This window comes from Myotis myotis, unplaced genomic scaffold, assembly GCF_014108235.1.
Source record: "Myotis myotis isolate mMyoMyo1 unplaced genomic scaffold, mMyoMyo1.p scaffold_m19_p_7, whole genome shotgun sequence".
Classification (NCBI taxonomy): Eukaryota; Metazoa; Chordata; class Mammalia; order Chiroptera; family Vespertilionidae; genus Myotis; species Myotis myotis.
This window is the reverse complement of record NW_023416379.1, coordinates 93,194,728-93,212,772: the sequence shown is the minus strand read 5'-3', so window position 1 is coordinate 93,212,772 and position 18,045 is coordinate 93,194,728. Positions and strand designations below refer to the sequence as shown.

The 18,045-nt window shown below is 53.2% G+C and overlaps 1 protein-coding gene across 10 annotated transcripts in view; it reads left to right on the top strand.

Annotated features, from left to right (window-relative positions):
* Positions 1–18,045, top strand: part of ANKS1A (ankyrin repeat and sterile alpha motif domain containing 1A) — a 184,319-nt gene that overhangs the window by 103,809 nt on the left and 62,465 nt on the right. For all 10 annotated transcript variants that reach the window (XM_036316198.1, XM_036316196.1, XM_036316200.1 and 7 more), the window contains one exon: positions 12,051–12,637. In XM_036316198.1, coding sequence (XP_036172091.1) covers positions 12,051–12,637 — 587 coding nt within the window. The remainder of the gene's footprint in view (positions 1–12,050; positions 12,638–18,045) is intronic.

Here is an 18,045-nt window from a genome sequence, read left to right as displayed (position 1 = left end):
GTTTTTTTACCTTTCCAGGGGAGTTCTGCTCTTCCCGGCTGCAAACCGTCTTGCCAGCTGAGGAATTTCGCCAATTCGGGGTGGATGTTACTAGTTTCAGCTGCTCACTCCATTTGCTCAGGGACACGACCTGGGACGCGTCTGCCTATACCGCCGCCATCTTCCTGAATCTCTCATTGTGGATTTAATTTGTGTTTCCCTAAAGGCTAGTGATCTTTGAGTATCTTTCAATGTAATTATCATCCTTATATCTAAAAAAGCGTTCAAATCTTTTGCGCATTTAAAGAAAATGGGTTTTTTGGGGTTTTTTTTCTCGTTACTGAGTTGTCAGTCTTCTTTATACATTTTTTTGGACAAAAGTTCTTTATCAGTTCAATGACTTTCCCCTGGTCTGTGATTTATCTTTTTATTCCCTGAACGGTGTCTTTTGAAGAGCATAGGTTGTTCATATGGACGTCCAATTTTCTGCCCAGATTTGTTGAAAAGACTCTCCTTTCTCCATGGAATTACCTTTGCCTCTTTGTTACTCTTTCTCAGAATTATTTAAGATAGTCTAGTTCCTTTAGCTTCCCATTCAAAAATTTAGAATCAGCTTGTTGATTTCTACAGGGTCCTGCTGGAATTTTTGTTGAGAATGTGTTGAAACTATATAGCACTATGGGGAGAATTGGTATCTTAATGAATTGAGTCTTCCGGTCATGTGGTAGATTTTTAATTAAAACATTTAGACAGTGTTGTCGAGCACCGATGCCTTCTCTGGTTGTTTAATAATAAATCCATACGGAAATTAACCCTTAGAGAACAATAATTAATGGGATGTGTGTCTGAAAACAGTTCTCGGTGGGGGAAGAATCATTAGCATCATGAAGGAGGGGGATTCCAATTCTCCCTCCCCCGCTCCTTCCCTCCCTCCCTCCCTCCCTTCCTTCCTTCCTTCCTTGTTAAATCTCACCAGAGGGTATTTTTTTTCATTGCTTTTTCAGAGAGAGACAGAGGAGAGTGAAACACATTGATTGGTTGCCTCCTGCATGCACCCCTACTGGGGGCAGGGCCACAACCCAGGTACGTGCCCTTGATCAGGAATCAAACTGAGACCCTTTAGTCTAACTACTGGGCAACATCGGCCAGGACAGTTCTTTCTCGCTTCCAAAGGCTTGGTCTAGAACTCTGACAAGGTAGTGGGGCTCAGCCTTTGGAAGGAAGAAAAAGGGAAAGTCGGTGAACTTTAAAGAGGGGGCCCGTCTGCTTGGCTGCCAGGTGCCCTTGGTAGGGATGAGAGACCTCGGATTAGGAAGGGAACTCGCCGCCAAGGAGAACTGCAGCCTCACATGTCGTCCTCCTGTGCTCGGGCCTCTTCCAGCCCTGCAGTGCGGCTACCGTGGGAGTGGGTGGCCCGGGCGCAGGGTTAACTGAGCCACAGCGAGGGGCGTGCCTGCCTCCAGGGTAGCTGCTGGGATCCAACACTGAATATGAAAACGGACTCTACCAGTTACTCAGGAGCCTGGAAGGAATGCCCACTGGGGATGGTAAAAGTGAGGCAAATCATTTCCCACTCACGTCAGGATCTTAGGCAGCTTTTATGAATTAAAATACCCGTTTCAAAAGGTCATGTTAATGAGACTACCACAGCTTTCAGACTACCAAGAAACTACAGTGTGAGGGGTGGGATGTGAGATTTTTTAAAATCATTACATTTGTATTAGCACACTGGAAAAAAATTCGAAAAAATACAGAAGTGAATACAAATAAAATGTTGAGATTCTCCTCGCCTCCCTGCTGCTCACAGGTGCCAGAGGCGGCCACAGTGGGAAGGTGTGGTGTGTACTCCGGGCCAATGGCTATTTTTGTACAAAAGCATCTGTGTGAGATTGTTTTATGTGTTTCCGACCTAAAATGGGGATCGTATTTTACAAACTATTTTGCAAGCTTGGTTTTTTGGTTTTGTTTTGTTTTTACCTTGTTTATAGATTATGGGTACAATTTTGTCTTAGTTCTTAGAAATCTACCTTTTTCTTTTTTAATGGTGAAATACCCCATGACTCATTTTCCCATTCGCCATGATGGATGGTTCAGTTGCCTCCAGTATTTCTCTGTGATAAATTATGCTGCTGTGGACATTCCATACACACATTCTTACAGGCGGGTAAGAGACTGATAGAAAGGAGACAGTCAGCCAGGGTAGGTGCACGTCAGGCCTATTGGTGGGGCTGAATTAACTCCTCCAGTGGTGAGTTAGCTCCCTCGCTGCCCCACCTTCACCGGCACATTATTCCTCTAATGGTTTTCACCATGATAAGCAAGGAGTGTGTTTTGAAATGGGTATTTGCATAATTAGTGAAATTGAGCATCTTGTCGATTAGTGTTATATATTTGGTCTGCGAGTTGCCAATTTTCTTTCTCGATTTTACTACATAGAAATTATTGGTGGTGGAAACACTTCATATAAATACTGATAATATTTTGCCAAAGTGATACTCAGAGGAAAGTGTATACCCTTAAATTTATTAGTTAAGAAACGAGAACGACTAAAACTTAACCAAGAGAAAGTAGCAGAGAGTAATTAATAAAGGTAAAGCAGATCATTTACTTCACATACTTTATGGTATGCACATTACACTTGAGTTAAATAAAGAAAAAATAAAAGCAGAATTAATAAAGTGAAAAAACAAAGCAATAGGCTTGATCATTACAATGAAAACTTGTTTCTAGTTTAAAAGATATCTGACAATTCTGATCAAGAAAAGAGAAATAAAAAACACATTAGAATAGTACAAAGAATATATATATATATATATATGCACAATTCAGACATTTTATTTTTTTTAAAATATATTTTATTGATTTTTTTACAGAGAGGAAGGGAGAGAGATAGAGAATTAGAAACACCGATGAGATAGAAACATCGATCAGCCACCTCCTGCACACCTCCCACTGGGGATGTGCCTGCAACCCAGGTACATGCCCTTGACCGGAATCGAACCTGGGACCCTTCAGTCCGCAGGCCGATGCTCCATCCACTGAGCCAAACCGGTTTCGGCACAATTCAGACATTTTAAAAAGTAATACTGTGTAAATGTTTTACATTAATGTAAGAGTGTGCAGAAGCCTACATATAAATAGTTAAAAACTGTACAGTAAATCTTTAAAGTACTTTTCCAAAACACAAATAATAAAAATAATAAGGGAATTGATAGAAATAAATTTTACGTGGTTAGTTACTGTTGCTACCATCCCCTGGGGTGGATGCTCGGGGAGAGTGACTGGGCACCACAGCGACTGGCTGAGGTGGGGTTCCACTGGCATTTCGTTGCTGGTGACCAGGAATGCTAAGCATCTTACACTGTGCAGGACAGCCCTTCACAGTGAGAACTTCTCCACCAGACACGCCATCTGTGCCTGTAGATGTGACAAAACCGACAGAAGTAGAAAGCTCCATCGGGATCCAAGAGGCAGAAAACTCACCCCCAGACAGGCATCGGGCCAGGTGGTTTTGTGATGGTTCCATCCAGCGGGGTATTCCTCTGCTGCTTACATTGCTTCAGATGTGGGGGAAGTCTTCTGAAACCATTGTTCAGGGCCAGCGTAACTGAGAGCAGTGCTTCCTGTTTCCTGTAGCCTCGTCATTGATTTCTCTTCAGTGTTTAACTCTTTGCCAGCTGCACAGGCTGGCCACACTGCTGCTCAGGGAGACAGTGGACAGGTTTGATTGCAAGAGGCAAAGTGGCCGGGAGCTCTGCAAGTCGCTCTCTGTGTGCTTTTCGGCAGCACTAGGTCCCCTTAGCTCAGCGCCATGACGGGTGACCACCCGAAGACGGCCACACATGTGGGCTCGTTGGCACGCAGCTACGTGGCTGAGGCGCCTTAGGTGCCATTAATGCAGTCAGTGCTCCTGAGAGCTGTGCATTTAGGTCTGTGTGAGGTTTGGGTACGAGGATAACGACCTTTATCCTCATGGAGGGACGGGGAAGAAAACTTACTTTAGCTTCTTCCTCTACTCCCAGGACTACGGTGTAAGGCAGTGATGGCGAACCTATGACACGTGTGTCAGAGGTGACACGCGAACTCATTTTTTTGGTTGATTTTTCTTTGTTAAATGGCATTTAAATATATAAAATAAATATCAAAAATATAAGTCTTTGTTTTACTATGGTTGCAAATATCAAACAATTTCTATGTGTGACACGGCACCAGAGTTAAGTTAGTGTTTTCAAAATGCTGACAGGCCGAGCTCAAAAGGTTCGCCGTCGCTGGTGTAAGGCCTGGCTTTCCCCTGGGCCAGCTTGGGATTCTCAGTGTGCTTCCACCTGACTTCAGGAGGAAGGTTAAATAGATGCTATGTGCAGTCCACCATTTTTACCTCGGAGTCCAGCCTAGCTTTTCCTGGTAGATTCCAGGGCGTAAGTTTGGGTGCTTTGCCAAAAGGCAAAAAGTGTAAATGACAGTTTCATAGGGACGCCTTATTTCCAGCAGCTTCCCTTCTCTCACCGTCTTGCATTAAGCAGCTCCTGCCAGAGGCCCCGCTGGAACACGGTCTTGCTCTTTCCGTTTACACTTCTGAGTTGGGATTGTCCACCTTTCTTTCCATTTTCAAACAAGCCCAACCCTGTGAACTACACATGTATATTTTCCTCCACCAAATGTATCGACAGCCATTTATTAAATTCTTAAATATAGTTTTATTGATTTCAGAGAAGAAGGGAAGGAGAGAGAGAGAGCTAGAAACATCAATGATGAGAGAGAATCATTGATTGGCTGCCTCCTGCACACCCCACACTGGGAATCGACCCCCCAACCCGGGCATGTGCCCTAACCAGGAATTGAACCATGACCTGCTGGTTCATAGGTTGATGCTCAACCACTGAGCCATGCCGGCAGGGCATGACAGCCATTTATTTACATATGGATACATGAGACATATGTAAAATAATCATAAAAAGCAGAGTATGTTAAAGTGGTCTAAAAGTAATTTTAGAGTTCAAAAGAGGGATAGATTGTGTCAGTGTAAGAGATCAGGAATGGCTTTATAAAAGAGGTAGTGTTTGAGCTGAACCCCAAAATCGAGAGTTCTACTTGATAGGCAGAAGTCAGGAGGAAGGAGAGTGCATTCCAGGCAGAGGGAGTGGCATAACCAGCAGTGCGATGGTGGCAGATGATAGAGCACATATTTGGAAAACGCTAAAAATCAGTTTGGCTGGAACGAAGACCTGGCCATGGAGTATTGGATCTCTGATGTCAGCTTTTATTCCAGAGACAGTGCCGTGTTGCGGAAACGTTTGCATGAGGTGACAGGGAAGAAGCCATTCTTTAAGTCTGAATAATTGTGGGTCTTAGATTGCAGGAGGGAGAGACTGGAGGCAGGAATAACCTGAAGTCAGGAGTCTTCAAGGAATCTCTTACAGGAAACTAGAGTCCAAATTAGGGGACAGTAGGAAGTGATAGACGGGGGGCATGGGTAACAGAGATATAGTGGAGGATCTTTCAGTGAAATGTGGAAGGAGGAGGAGGAGAGGGTCTTGAGGATGATGCTGAGGTTTTGAGCCTGGTTCATGGGGATGGCACTGTGCGACCAATAGAAACAGGGGATGGGAGGAAGGGCATGTTTGAGGAAAGATGTTAAGTTCAATTTTGAATATAAGTTTTAGGTGTTTAAGGTTCCAGGAGAACATCCCAGTAAAGATACTCCATAAATAGAAGTATGGGTACAATGCTCAAGAGAGATGTAAAGATTAGAAAAACAGATATGTTCATGAGTCATCAGTTGAGGTGACAGTTAACATAAAGGATACGCAATTGTAGAGGAGAAGACTAGAGAGATTGAAGAAGTCAAGAACAGATCTAGAAAGAGGCACAAGGGGAAGAAACAAGAGTAACCAGGATCAGGCAGTGTCTTTGAAGCCAAGGCTGGATGTGATGGAAACCAATTAACAGGCTTAAACAAGGTCGAAGTCCAGAGGGAAGGAGTCTGGGCTAGTTCATGAAGGTCAAGGATCCAGCTTCCTTCTGCCTTTTCCTAGTTCAGGATGACTACTCAAGCTGTCAGCACAGGAAGGAAGAAGGGGGAGTGGAGGGCACGTTGTTGAAGACCGTTCTCAAAAGTTACACAGACCACTTTCATTTATAACCTACTAGGGGCCCAGTGCATGGATTTGTGCACCTTGAAAGGAACTGTGGGCCGAGAGCTGCGGTGGGCACAGGGGCGGGTCTCGGCCCATCCTCCGGGCCCTTGCCTAGCCCCTCCCACCTTGGCCTTCAGTCCCTGTCTCCCGGCAACCCTGCTCCTGATGCTGCAGCTCCCATGTGCTGGCAGCACCGAACCTGCTCGTACCCGCTGATGGTGCAGAGCGATTGGGGCTGACACCAGTAGCGGGGGTGAGGGGCTGGTGTCATCAGCGGGTGCGAGCGGCGGTTGCTGCCCCGATCACCCCTCAGGAGCAGGGGGAAGTGGAGAAGCCCTGAGGGGCGATCGGGGCCGGCGCCAGGTGCAAGTACCCGGCAAGACCGTGACACACGGAAGCAAAGAATTTTCAGTAACCACCAGAGGCTCGCCCCGATGACAGCATCCGGCACCCTGCCTTGGTCTGGTGCCCCTGCTCACCTGCTTCACCATCCCGCCACGGCTGATGCCCACCATGTCCACGCTCTGCCGCCTGCTGCCGACACCCACCATGTTCTGCACGCGGCTCCTGGTGGTCAGCGCACGTCATAGCGACTGGTTGTTTAGTTGTTCCACCATTCAGTCTATTTGCATATTAGGGTTTTATATATGTAGATTGGCCAGAACTTGGTCATGTGGCTACACTTGGCTACAGTGAAGATGGGAAATGTAGTCTTCATTCTAGGGGGCTGTGAACCAATCTAAAAATTCCTATAACCAAGGAAGAAGGGGGCAGGCAGTTAACAGTGCCAGATGATGCAGAAAAGGCTGGACAGGTGAAGTTTAGAAGAAGGGTTAGGCGATCAGGAGGCCATTAGTAAATCCCAGACAGGGAAATGCTCCCCTGAGGCAGGTGGGAAGCGATGAAATCATCCCCATGTTTGGACGTAGAGTGGTTAAGGAAGTTTAAGTCTCCTCAGGAAATTCATGACTGTCTTCCAGGCGTATGTATAGGTGCTGTGGGAAAGATGACAGTTTGAAAAGAGTGGAAGAGGTGAGGAATCGATGTTATGGAGATACCACAGTTCTCAGGAGATGAGCAAAAGGATGGCTGGCTTGGATTCTTGCTCTACTGCTCATTGGCTGATGACTTTGAGGAAGTCATTTAACCCCTTTAAGCCTCATTTTCTACGTGTAAAATAGGAATACAAATTCTTACCTCATGGATGCCGTGGTTATTAAGCATTACTTAGCACAGAATCACTAGCTCCTAATACATTGAAGCGATTGGAAGCAGCTGAGCTAGAGGAATGGGTAGAGGACGCAGTCAGTTGTTTCTTGAGTATTCGGCTCAACATTCCAGCAACCGGAGAGGAGGAAGCACATGGCCGTGCATGCCCACGTCGGAACTGGCAGGAGATCAAGGGAGCGGAGTGGCTGGCGAGTGTGCTGTAAAATCAGGCACATCCCGGAGCTAGCGGGTACTGTATTTTTCCGTGTATAAGACGCCCCCATGTATAAGACGCCCCCCACTTTTCCAACCCAAAATTAGGAAGTCAATGTTTTAAACATTTTGCTGGTTTTCCTCATAAGGCCATCTTCTTTTTTGGCATCTTAAGGAGTAGCTCTTCCTGTTCTCTCCGCTGTCTGGTCACACACTCGGTGGGAGGGGTCCACACTGTCTCTGCAGCTCTGTGTCCATGCTCTTTTGCAGAGCCAATTACATTCAGTTTGAATTTTGCAGAGTAAGACCATCGATCACTGGTATTTATCTTTTTATTTTTTGACATCTTTATGGGCTCAGGTGCCTGTTGCATCTGCGCCCTCTCCACCTCCGTCTCCAGTTATGGCATCAGCTGACGTCAATAACAATAAGGTTTGTGATTGGAGGAAGCCTGTTTGACAAGGTATGGGCAGCTAGGCACCCATGGCTCCCTCCTCGGCTGTCCCTCGATTTTAAGTTTAACAATTTTAGAAAAAAAATAACGTCTTCTACACGGAAAAATACGGTAACCAGGGCAGTTTGAGGAGCCAGAGGTCCAACAGCAGGCAGTGTATAGGCTCAGGAGGTGCTGAAGGACATGGCGGGGACAAGTCGATGGGCCCCGGAGCAGTGCTGCATCTGAGGGTGCTGCTGAGGGTGGCGAGGCCCCTGGCCACTGTGACATGTCACCTTGAACCGAACTTGCAAGGCTACTGGGCCTGCCCTGGCCCCTGAGTTTTATTCCGCCTGTTTACAGGGCCACTCAGGAGATACCTGGCTCTTGGCAGAGTCGGGAGAAAGGCACGCAGCCTCTGCGTGCAGTGTCTGCATGGAGAGCAGTGGGGATGGCTGTAGGTGGAAGAGGATGATAGGAAGGCAGCTTCCGTTTTCTGAATGCTGCTTATGGGCTAGCCATGTGCTGAGTTCGTTTACACCGCTCAGGTCATCAAATATCCAGACAGACCTTCTGGGAGGGGCTATTTTTACCCCAGTTAAGTAGATGAGGAAGAAGTTAGGTGTTAGAGCTGGGCCTTAAGCCCTGGTTGGCTGGATCCAAAGTCTCTTTAGCCATGAGGTTAAGTCATTTCACCCAGATCCCTGCTCTGCTACTCACATTCTTAACAGCAGGAGCTGGGAGGGACGTGGGTCATCTAAGCACAGGTTCAAGCCATGCTTCTCAAGCCCTAGAAGGCAGCCCAGCCGCTCATTTTTGAAAAAGACCCAGAGAGGAAAAGCCGCAGGGCTGGTGCAGCTGGGGCCTCCCCTTCTGTTTCTCTGGTCGCCACGGACCAGAGTAGCCTCAGTCTACTTGTCTGCTCAGATGCGATGTCCAGCCGATGTCTGCATGACCTAGTCAGCAGCTCCCCTCTGGGGAAAGTGGGATGACCTAATGGGACCGAGCGGAGCAGTCTGGGAAAGGGGAGTACCCCAGCTTCCTCCTCTGGGTCTGGGGATTGATTTGACTTAGAGAGTCCTCCCAGGAGTCCCATTTTTCATCCTAATTTAAATGGGCAGGGGTGACTAAGAATGTGTAAATGTTAAAATGTTATTATTCCAAAGCCCTTGAGGTCCCCACGGATCATCACAGTAACTACGTGCAGCCTGGTGGACCCCTTGCTTCAGCAGCTCATGGCGTGCAGGAAAGTGAATTATGATGGCAAGTTGAAGGGGCTGGGGATTAGCAGGCTGGAGTGTCCTATTCCGTGGAGCAGCTGGCCTTGGTGTACGAGGGCGAGCGCGAGGAAACGGGCCTCCGCACGCCCTGCTTCCTTCTGTTCTCCCCCAGAAGCCAGGCTGCGAGGAGTGCCGGGGCAGGTGGGAGGAGGGTGGGAGCCTTGTCATTCCAAAGGCGGGAGCACGGTGAGTGCCTGTCAGGCCTGAGGGTCCTCTCTGGTGATTTCTTATGCTCCATAAAGTTTTGGTGGATTGTGGTTTCTCTAATGGGACTATGACCCTCAGAAATTCTTCCTCTTCACATGTTTCCTTCTTCCATAAGTTTCCATTTCTCTGTTCTGCCCACTTCCGTCCTCCGGCATGAGTCTGGTATTGAGCTGTTGGCATCGGTCTCTCTTTCTTCATTGAAGGCTCGCTGGAATGGCAGCTGCTAGACAGGGCCTCATTGTCGGTCCCCGGCAGCAGGCAGCGCATGTCCACCCACGCAGCGCGGCCACGCAGGCTCCTGATTCTGGGCTGTGGTGTTTCTCTTTTGTTGTTGGACTTACCCCCCCTCCGACCCTCCCCCCAAACTGTTAAATAAGAAGCTAGAAGCTGATGCAAAGAAATGGCAGCCTGTGCTCCCGTTACAGTCCTCCCTGTGTCCGCAGTCAGAGGGACAGGCACCTTGGGCAGGACCTGCGGGGGGCTGGCCATTAGGGTAAGTCCTCGAGGTGGCAGGCTTTGCAGTCCCCCATCGTCATTGGACGTCAAGTGCCGTCCTCTCGGGCCCCACCCGGCAGCACAGGGCGGCTTTGTTCAGGCGCCAGGGTTCCTGTGTGCTCCTGGCCCTGGAGGCATGGTGTCCGGGGCTGAGCCTGGCTGTGTGGAGCTCTGTGTTCCCAGCGTTTCTTCTCCCTGGGGACTGACTGGCCTGTTCTGTGCTTGTTCTGTGCTCTGCCCCTGACCTCTGGGGAGCAGGGCCTGTGAGGTAGGTTGAGAGTCCGGGAGCAGTCGAGTGCAGAGGAAGGAGACGCCAAAGTTCATACTTGTGGGCAGAGTGCTGTTAACCGCCCCGCCCCACAGCCCTGCAGGCTGCTCTTCTCGAGAGGGTGGGGGAGTGGAGCCGGCCCTGGTCCTGGGCAGACCTCAGGGCGACGGGTGACAGGTTCACTGAGCTGGTTGTTGGCCCTGCCTTCAGGCTGTCTGGAGGGAGCAGCGCTGGGGCACAGCACCCAGCACCGTGCCCTTCAGGGGGCCTGCCTTAGTGCACCCCTCCCTGGGGCACTGAGCCTCAAGAAGGGTTCTCAGGCTGCAGGCAAGCTGATGGGGGGCGTGGGTGCTACACAGGCCCAGGCAGGGCCCTGTAGTGCCCACGGAGGGGGAGAAGCTTGCCATCGCAGTTGGGGAAGACTTGGGTTCTCATCACTTACCTTAACACAAAAGGGATTTTGAAGGACCGTGCAGTCCAACCTACTTATTTTGGATACTGCAGCCTAGCAAGTAGAGCTCACTGCCAGGGCCGCACAGCTCTCAGGCAGCAGGGCCAGGAGAGCCAGGTGTCAGGCGCCTGGGTTAGAGCCTCCCCCTTGGACCCACCACCAGCGGCCTGGGGGCCTCCCACGTCTCATCTGTAAAAACAGCCAAACGCCACCCTCTCAGTTCTAAGACTCGGATCTCAGGGACAGTTCTTGGGAGCCTTGGGCAGACTGGGGAGTCGTTTGGTGTGTGTGCATAGCTTCCACTGCAGAGGAAATAAAGCTGAATCCTGGCTCTGGAATGTGCGCCGGGACTGGAGGCAGGTCTGTCTTCCTCCTGCCGGCGTGGGTCAGACCTCCTCGTGGGCCCGCTCGTGCGGGCGAGCCCTCGGCGCCCCGTGTGAGCCCGTGTTGGACGCTGACTTGGTCAGTTTTTATGCTCCTCCAGGGCAGAGGCGTTGGTGCGGGGCGTGAGGTCTGGAGGCCCAGGGTGTTGGCGCTGGGTGTGGGTCTGGAGGCCCAGGAGCCTCCTGGCACTGGCCAAGTAGACCGTTTTGTTGTCAGTGGACCAACTGGGGTTAAACTAAAGCAGCCGGAGCAGCTGGGAGGCTCCGGGCGGTGAGATGTGCACATTCTCAGGAAGAGAGGAAAGTGCTGCCGCAGAAGGAAGGATGAGGCGTGGACTGAGCCCCTCCGAGGAAGGAAGCGTCATTTCTCGCCGCTTGTTTTGCACTTTCAGTTAAGGAATTCCAGAAGTTGCAGGTTGGGATCCTGACCTTCCCTTCCCTCCCTGCTGCTCGCCAGAGGGCGGGCGGGCGGCGGGCAGTGGCTCTGAATAACACTTGGCCTTCATGGGAGCCTATCAGAGGTTCCAGGAGCCGGCCCTCGCTCACACTTGCTCGCTGGCACGCTCTCCCTCCCTCTCCCTGTGCTCTCTGTGTGCGCTCACTCTCTCCTCTGTCCTTTCCCCAGGCAGGATATAGTTAGCACTTCTCGCCTTATATAGCAAGGTCTGGTCGTTAATGCTGACAGAAGCCTCACAACAGGGAAGGCTGCCAGGTGGCATTAACCAGGCCAGTGTTTGGAATTTCATAAATGCTCTGACTTTGGGTACAAATTGAGCATAAGAACAATGCGAAACTGTTTTCTTCTTTCCTCGCTCTTCTCTCCGTCTGCCCTCTCCCAGCCCATTCAGCACCTCTCTCTCCCTCTCTCTTTCCCTCCCCCCCTCCCCCCCTCCCCCCTCTGTTTTTGAATTCCTCTGCTCTGCCGTCTGCTTGCTGCTTTGGAACTTTGTTGATTTTTGCCCCGTTTAATTTTTTATTTCTCTCTCCGTTTCAAGACCACAGGCGGAGCAGCAGCGGCCAGAGCCAGGACTCGGCGGAGGGGCAGGACGGGCAGGTCCCTGAGCAGTTCTCCGGGCTCCTCCACGGCTCCTCCCCGGTGTACGAGGTGGGGCAGGACGCTTTCCAGCTGCTCTCTGCCCCCGGCCAGAGCCTTCCAGAAGGGTCCCCTGCGCAGGGCACCTGCCACGAGGCCAGCATGCAGCTGGAGGAGGCGGGCGTGCGCGCTCCTGGAGGCTCCCCGCCCGGCGGCCTGGACCAGAGTCAGAGAGGGGGCTACCCAGCAGGCCTGCCCACCGCCAACAGCCTACCGCACCCCGAAACTCTGACTCACACAGCATCTCCACACCCCGGGGGTGCCGAGGAGGGAGACCAGAGCGGGGCCAGAAGCCGAGTCCTTCCCACCAGCAAACCCAAAGTTGAACTCAAGCTCAGCCGCAGCTTGTCCAAGTCTGACTCCGACCTCCTGACCTGCTCGCCCACGGAGGACGCGGCGATGGGGAGCCGCAGCGAGTCCCTGTCCAACTGCAGCGTCGGGAAGAAGAGGCTGGAGAAGTCGCCCTCCTTCGCCTCGGAGTGGGATGAGGTAAGGATGCGTGGCGTCACCGGGAGCTGGCCACAGCCCACCCTGCTCGCTCCCCTGTGCGCGACTCCCAGGCCCAGGTTGTGGCCAGGGTGTCCCTGGCTCCTTTGCTGTGGCCAGTGTGGCTCTGACCGCTGAGGGAGGCAAGCCCCGAGTCAGCGAGGAGGGCAGAGGGAGGGTTAGGCTTTGGGAGCAGCTGCTGAAAGGGGAGCCTCTGTGGTGGTTCTCACTGCGTCCCCTGGGAGACCCCTGCCTCTCCCAGCAGATTCTTCTGCCCACCTACATCCCCAGGTTGGTGAGGCGAGGGCGAGGGGGTCAGGAAGCAGGTTAGTGGGGAGAGCATTCAGGACTCCCACAAACATTGTTGCAGAGTAACTGAAGTATGTACCGAGTACCTCTCCGCGCCTGTGGCATGCCTTGCTGGGCAGAAGAATGTTTCTCAGAGGGTGGTAAACACCGGGGAATGTTGCAGGGCTACCCTGCAGGCGTCTGGCTGGGAGAAAGCTGCCTTTGAGGTGGACGGGACGGGGCCTGTCTCCCAGGAACACTTGCGGGAGATGAATTTAGCTCTTGCAAGGGGGAGCAGGACAGCTGGCACGTCCATGAAGCAGCCTGTGGACTGCATGCCTGGCCAGCCCTGTTCTGGTTGCAGCTGCAGAGCATGTATATCACAGCTAATCCCATTTTCCTGTGGGCATGGGCAGGCAGCTCCTGCAGCACCTTATCTCCAGGCAAGGCCGTTGAGGGGGCTAGTGTGGGAGCCTGTGCTGGGCGCAAGCCACCGGCGGGAACCGGGAGGGACAGCGGCAGGCCCCACGGAGGCCACACTGTGTGTGTGGGCACCTGTTCGCCACCTTTGTCTCCAGAGCAGTTCGCCTCACTCCAGTCCAGCAGAGAACGCGGCCTCTGGCCCAGGCTGCCGGGCAGGGAGCCGCCAGCAGAACTCATCTACGAGGAAGATGAGTGCACTGCGCGCTGAGATGGCGGGACAGGTGGAGAGAGAACAGCATCGGGGGACGGGCTTCCGGAAATGTCACAGAGAAGTGGGATTTGATGTGGCGTTAAAGGGCCAGTGTTTGCTTAAAACCAGCTTGAAGGTAGTGGGATGAAGAGAGTAGCGTGCACAAAGGCGTGGGCGTGGAAGCGCCGGGGTCACGGGGCCTCTGTCGGGTGTAGAGTTTGCATAGGGAGAGCGAGAAATGAGTAGAAAGTGAGACTGGGACCATATCGTGGGCGGGCCTTGAGCTTGAGGCTGAAGAGGACTTGATTGGATCCGAAGGCAGTATCTCAGCAGGCGCCCGGCCGTCGTACAGGCTCCACCGTTTCCCCTGGAGAAGCGCGTGCTCGCGAGGCGCCCCGCTTCGTGGACGCGGGCTGTTTGGGCCAGTAAAGCCGCCGCCTCCTGGCACCTCAGTGAGAGGAAGTGCATATGCTGGGGCTTCCTTTGCAGGTGGACTTGCCGGGGGGACAGTGAGCCGGGGCCTGTGCAGGCGTCCCTGCCAGTCTGTGAGTGGCCGGGGAGCAGTTACTTTTAAATGTGGAAAAACTAGAGGCAGTTGAGGTCTTACCGGGAAGAAGCCTGAAGATGGAGCCTTGCTTGCAGCGTGAACGCCCACAGGCCCCGTGCCCACCCTCGGCGTGGCTTCTGAGTCCTGTCGTCGTAGTTTTCCTGGAGTCTGTATCAGAGAAACGGCAGGAGCGTTTCCCAGGCTTCGGGCACCTGCCTAGAGGGCACATCAGCCTGGTGCCCCCACTGCCCCTGGCAGCGCCCGAGGCTGCTGGTGCCTCTGCGCTGGCCGGTTTTTCTCTTGGTCATCATTGGATCCCCACAGGTGGGAGGGCTGCTCTACGGGCTGGGCCCAGAGGCAGAGGACGGCTCTGGGCCCAGGCGGCTGTGGTCCCGGCACATGGTGAGTGAGTTGTGCTGTGAGCTGCCCAGGCCGCTGCTGGAAGGTGGTCCAGGCTGCCGGGCAGGGAGCCTCCACGAGGTCGTCCACGAGGCTCCGGCCGGAGCCAGCAGACCTGGCTGTGAGCCCCGGCTCCGCCGCCGCCGCCTGACGCCTGGGAGGCCTCCGGAAGCCGCAGTGTTGTTGCTGCGAAGCGGAGGCAGTCAGTCTGTGTGGCAGGGTTGTTTTTTACCCATTAGGCAAGTGCCTAGCACAGGCCCTTGTGTGTGAGAAGTGGTGCCTGCCTGGTAGATGATTATTGTGCCTGGAGCTTTGGAGAATGAGTGAGGCTGGTGTCTGCAGGCCCTAAGAAGGCCGAGCTTACAGGGTGGTCCAGTGCTGGGGGGCGACTGGGAAGCCATCAAGTTCACGCCCCTCAACTCAGGACCTCCTGCACAGCTCTGCCCGCCCCCCCTCCCCCGGACCCCCAGGGGCGCCCAGCTGGAAAGGAGGGCAGGCGCCCCCCTTGTTCTCAGGGGAATTGAGGAGCCTCCCTGCCCAACTCCCTGAGTGGAGGAGGGAGATTAGAGCCGTCGGCAGCCCTCTCTGATGTTTATTTTTCAAGTGCTCTACATTTGTTGGTCCCCCACTTGTCCGTGAGGGCTCCGCTCCAAGGCCCCCGGTGGATGCCTGAACCGAGGGTGGTAATGACCCTGTGTTTTCCTATACACGCCTCCCTGTGATAGTCTTATTTATAACCAGGCACAGTGAGAGATTAGCAACAATAACTAATAAAATAGAACAGTTATAGCAATATATGGTAATAAAAGCTATATGTAGTCTCTCTCTCTCTCTGTCTCTCAAAATATCTGATTGTACTGTCCTCACCTTTTCACTTATAGGAAGCACTTTACGGCCTCCCTTTGGCATACCTGAATTGCTAGCACCACCACTGCTGTTGCTCTCTGGGGCCATCCTATATAATAAAAGCCTAATATGCAAATTCTCCCCTCGGGTGGTCATCCGACCGGGAGACCGGGAGTTCAGCCACTCACTATCGCATGCGCTGACCACCAGGGGGCAGCGTGGAACATGGCAGGCATTGGGCAGTGGAGGCACTGCTGGGCCTGATGGGCCCTGATGAGAGCAGGACCTCGGCAGGATGGTGGAGAAGGTAAGCAGGCAGCACCAGGCCAAGGCAGGTGCAAGCAGGGGCCCGATTATCCCACCAGTCGTCGCCCTGCAGACAGCGACAGGCAGCAGTGGCGGGGGGGTGGGGCGGGGCTGCCACCCTGCTCCCAGGTGCTGAGGGAGCCGGGTGGGGGGCCCGACCATGACCTATCACCCTGCAGACAGTGACCAGTGGTGGTGGTGGGGGACGAGGCCACTGCTTGGCTCCCAGGCACTGAGGGAGCTGGGCAGGGGGGCCTGGCCCTGATCAATCACCCCACAGGAAGTATGGTGGACCAGGTGAAGGGGTGGTGCCAGGCCAAGACGGGGCTGCGAGGCTGTGGGCACGAGCTGGGGCTACAAGGCTGGGGGCGCAAGCCGGGACCCAATCTCTGCAGCCACCCCGAGGGACCTGCCCACCCGCCCCCCATGCACGAATTCGTGCACCGGGCTTCTAGTTAACCTATATATATAAAAGCCCTAGCGACCATTACAACCAGTTGACTGAACTACCGGTCGACTGGTCACTATGACGCACACTGACCACCACGGGGTAGATGCTCAATGCAGGAGCTGCCCCCTGGTGGTCATTGTGCTCCCACAGCCACCCTCCCGTGGTCCCTCCCCTGGCCAGCTGGCCCTGATTGGCCCTGATCAGGACTGGCCAAGACAGCTCCAATTGACCCGATCGCCAGCCAGGCCGAGGAACCCTGCCCATGCACAGATTTGTGCACCGGGCCTCTAGCAGTAACATAAGGGTGACTTGAACACAAGCCCTATGCTGCCATGAGTGTCAGTCTGATAACCGAGCCGGCTGCTGAGTGGCTAACAGGCAGGGAGCGTATACAGCGAGGAGTCGCTGGAAGAAGGGATGACTCTCGTCCTTGGCATGATGGAGTGGGATGGCGTGAAATTTTTATCATGCTACTCAGAACAGTGCACAATTTTAAACGTACTGTTTATTTCTGGAATCTTTTCATTTAATCCGTGGTGCGGTTAACCGCGGGTAACTGAAGCCGCAGCAGGCATTGCGGTGGGTGAGAGGGTCGGCGGTGATGCCGGCAGTGGCTGCTGGGTCGGTGGTGGCTTGGGATGAGGTTTCATAGTTGGAGCAATCGCAGCTGACGGCCGGGAGCCACTTCCTCCACACAGGCTGCTCCTTGTTAATCGCCCGACAAGAGGACTTCGGGAAGTTAGCCGGCCAGGGTTCACCTCTGAGAGAGAGGCTGTCATGACTGCATGCTCCCTGCTTCCTGTTGTACTTTGGTAACTAATAGAGTTGGCTTTAAACGTGCTCAGCATGCCCAGCTGGGGTGGCTCAGTGGTGGAGCGTCGACCCAGGAACCAAGAGGTCGCGGTTCGATTCCCAGTCAGGCCACAGGCCCAGGTTGATACGTTCCTCTCTCATCAGTGTTTCTATCTCTCTGTCCCTCTCCCTGTCTCCCTAAAAATCAATAAAAACCTCTATTTTTTAAAAAAGCGCTCCGCATCCAACGAGCTCTGAATCGGAGCTCCAGGAGGCACTGTGTTCTCGGTGAGGTCACGGCTCTGCTGTCGAACCCCCAGCATCACAGAGGTGACACGGGCAAGCTGTACACGACTGAAGCTTTGAACACAGGAGGGGGGACCCCCACCTCCCACACAGTCACCCTCTGGAACGTTGGATGGGTTTCCAGATTGGGGGGGGCGGGTCTCTGTGTTCACAGGTTTGTCACTGGCTTTCCTCATCCGAGGGCTGCCTGTTGGATCCAGGCACCGTCTGCATCCGGCTTCGGGTCTCTTCCAAGGGGGCAGTGCTCTGTGCCTGCTGCCTCCTGAGTTTGCCTTGTTGTGGTTCAGTCCCCGGTTGTTGGATGCTGGGCAGGCACTTCCGTCAGCCCTACCTCCCCTCCCTGCCTTCCTGGGTGAGTCCCTTCCCTCGCTGACGACCCCCCTCCTGTGTGGGACCCTCTCCCAGCAACTGCTCTCCCTGGGCTCTGGTAACCAGCCTGGGGCTTCCCTCCCTTGCTAGTCCCGGTGCCCTACCCAGACCTGTGTAAGTGACCCTTTTTAAAAAAATATGTTGTATTGATTTTTTACAGAGAGGAAGGGAGAGAGATAGAGAGTTAGAAACATCAATGAGAGAGGAACATCGATCAGCTGCCTCCTGCACACCTCCTACTGGAGATGTGCCCGCAACCAAGGTACATGCCTTTGACTGGAATCGAACCTGGGACCTTACAGTCCGCGGGCCGACGCTCTAGCCACTGAGCCAAACCGGTTAGGGCGTGACCCTTTATTAAGCTCCTTTGGTCGCCCGGTTTGGACGGGCCACCCTTCTCCTGCAGGGACCCTGGGTGACACAGATGTTTCAGG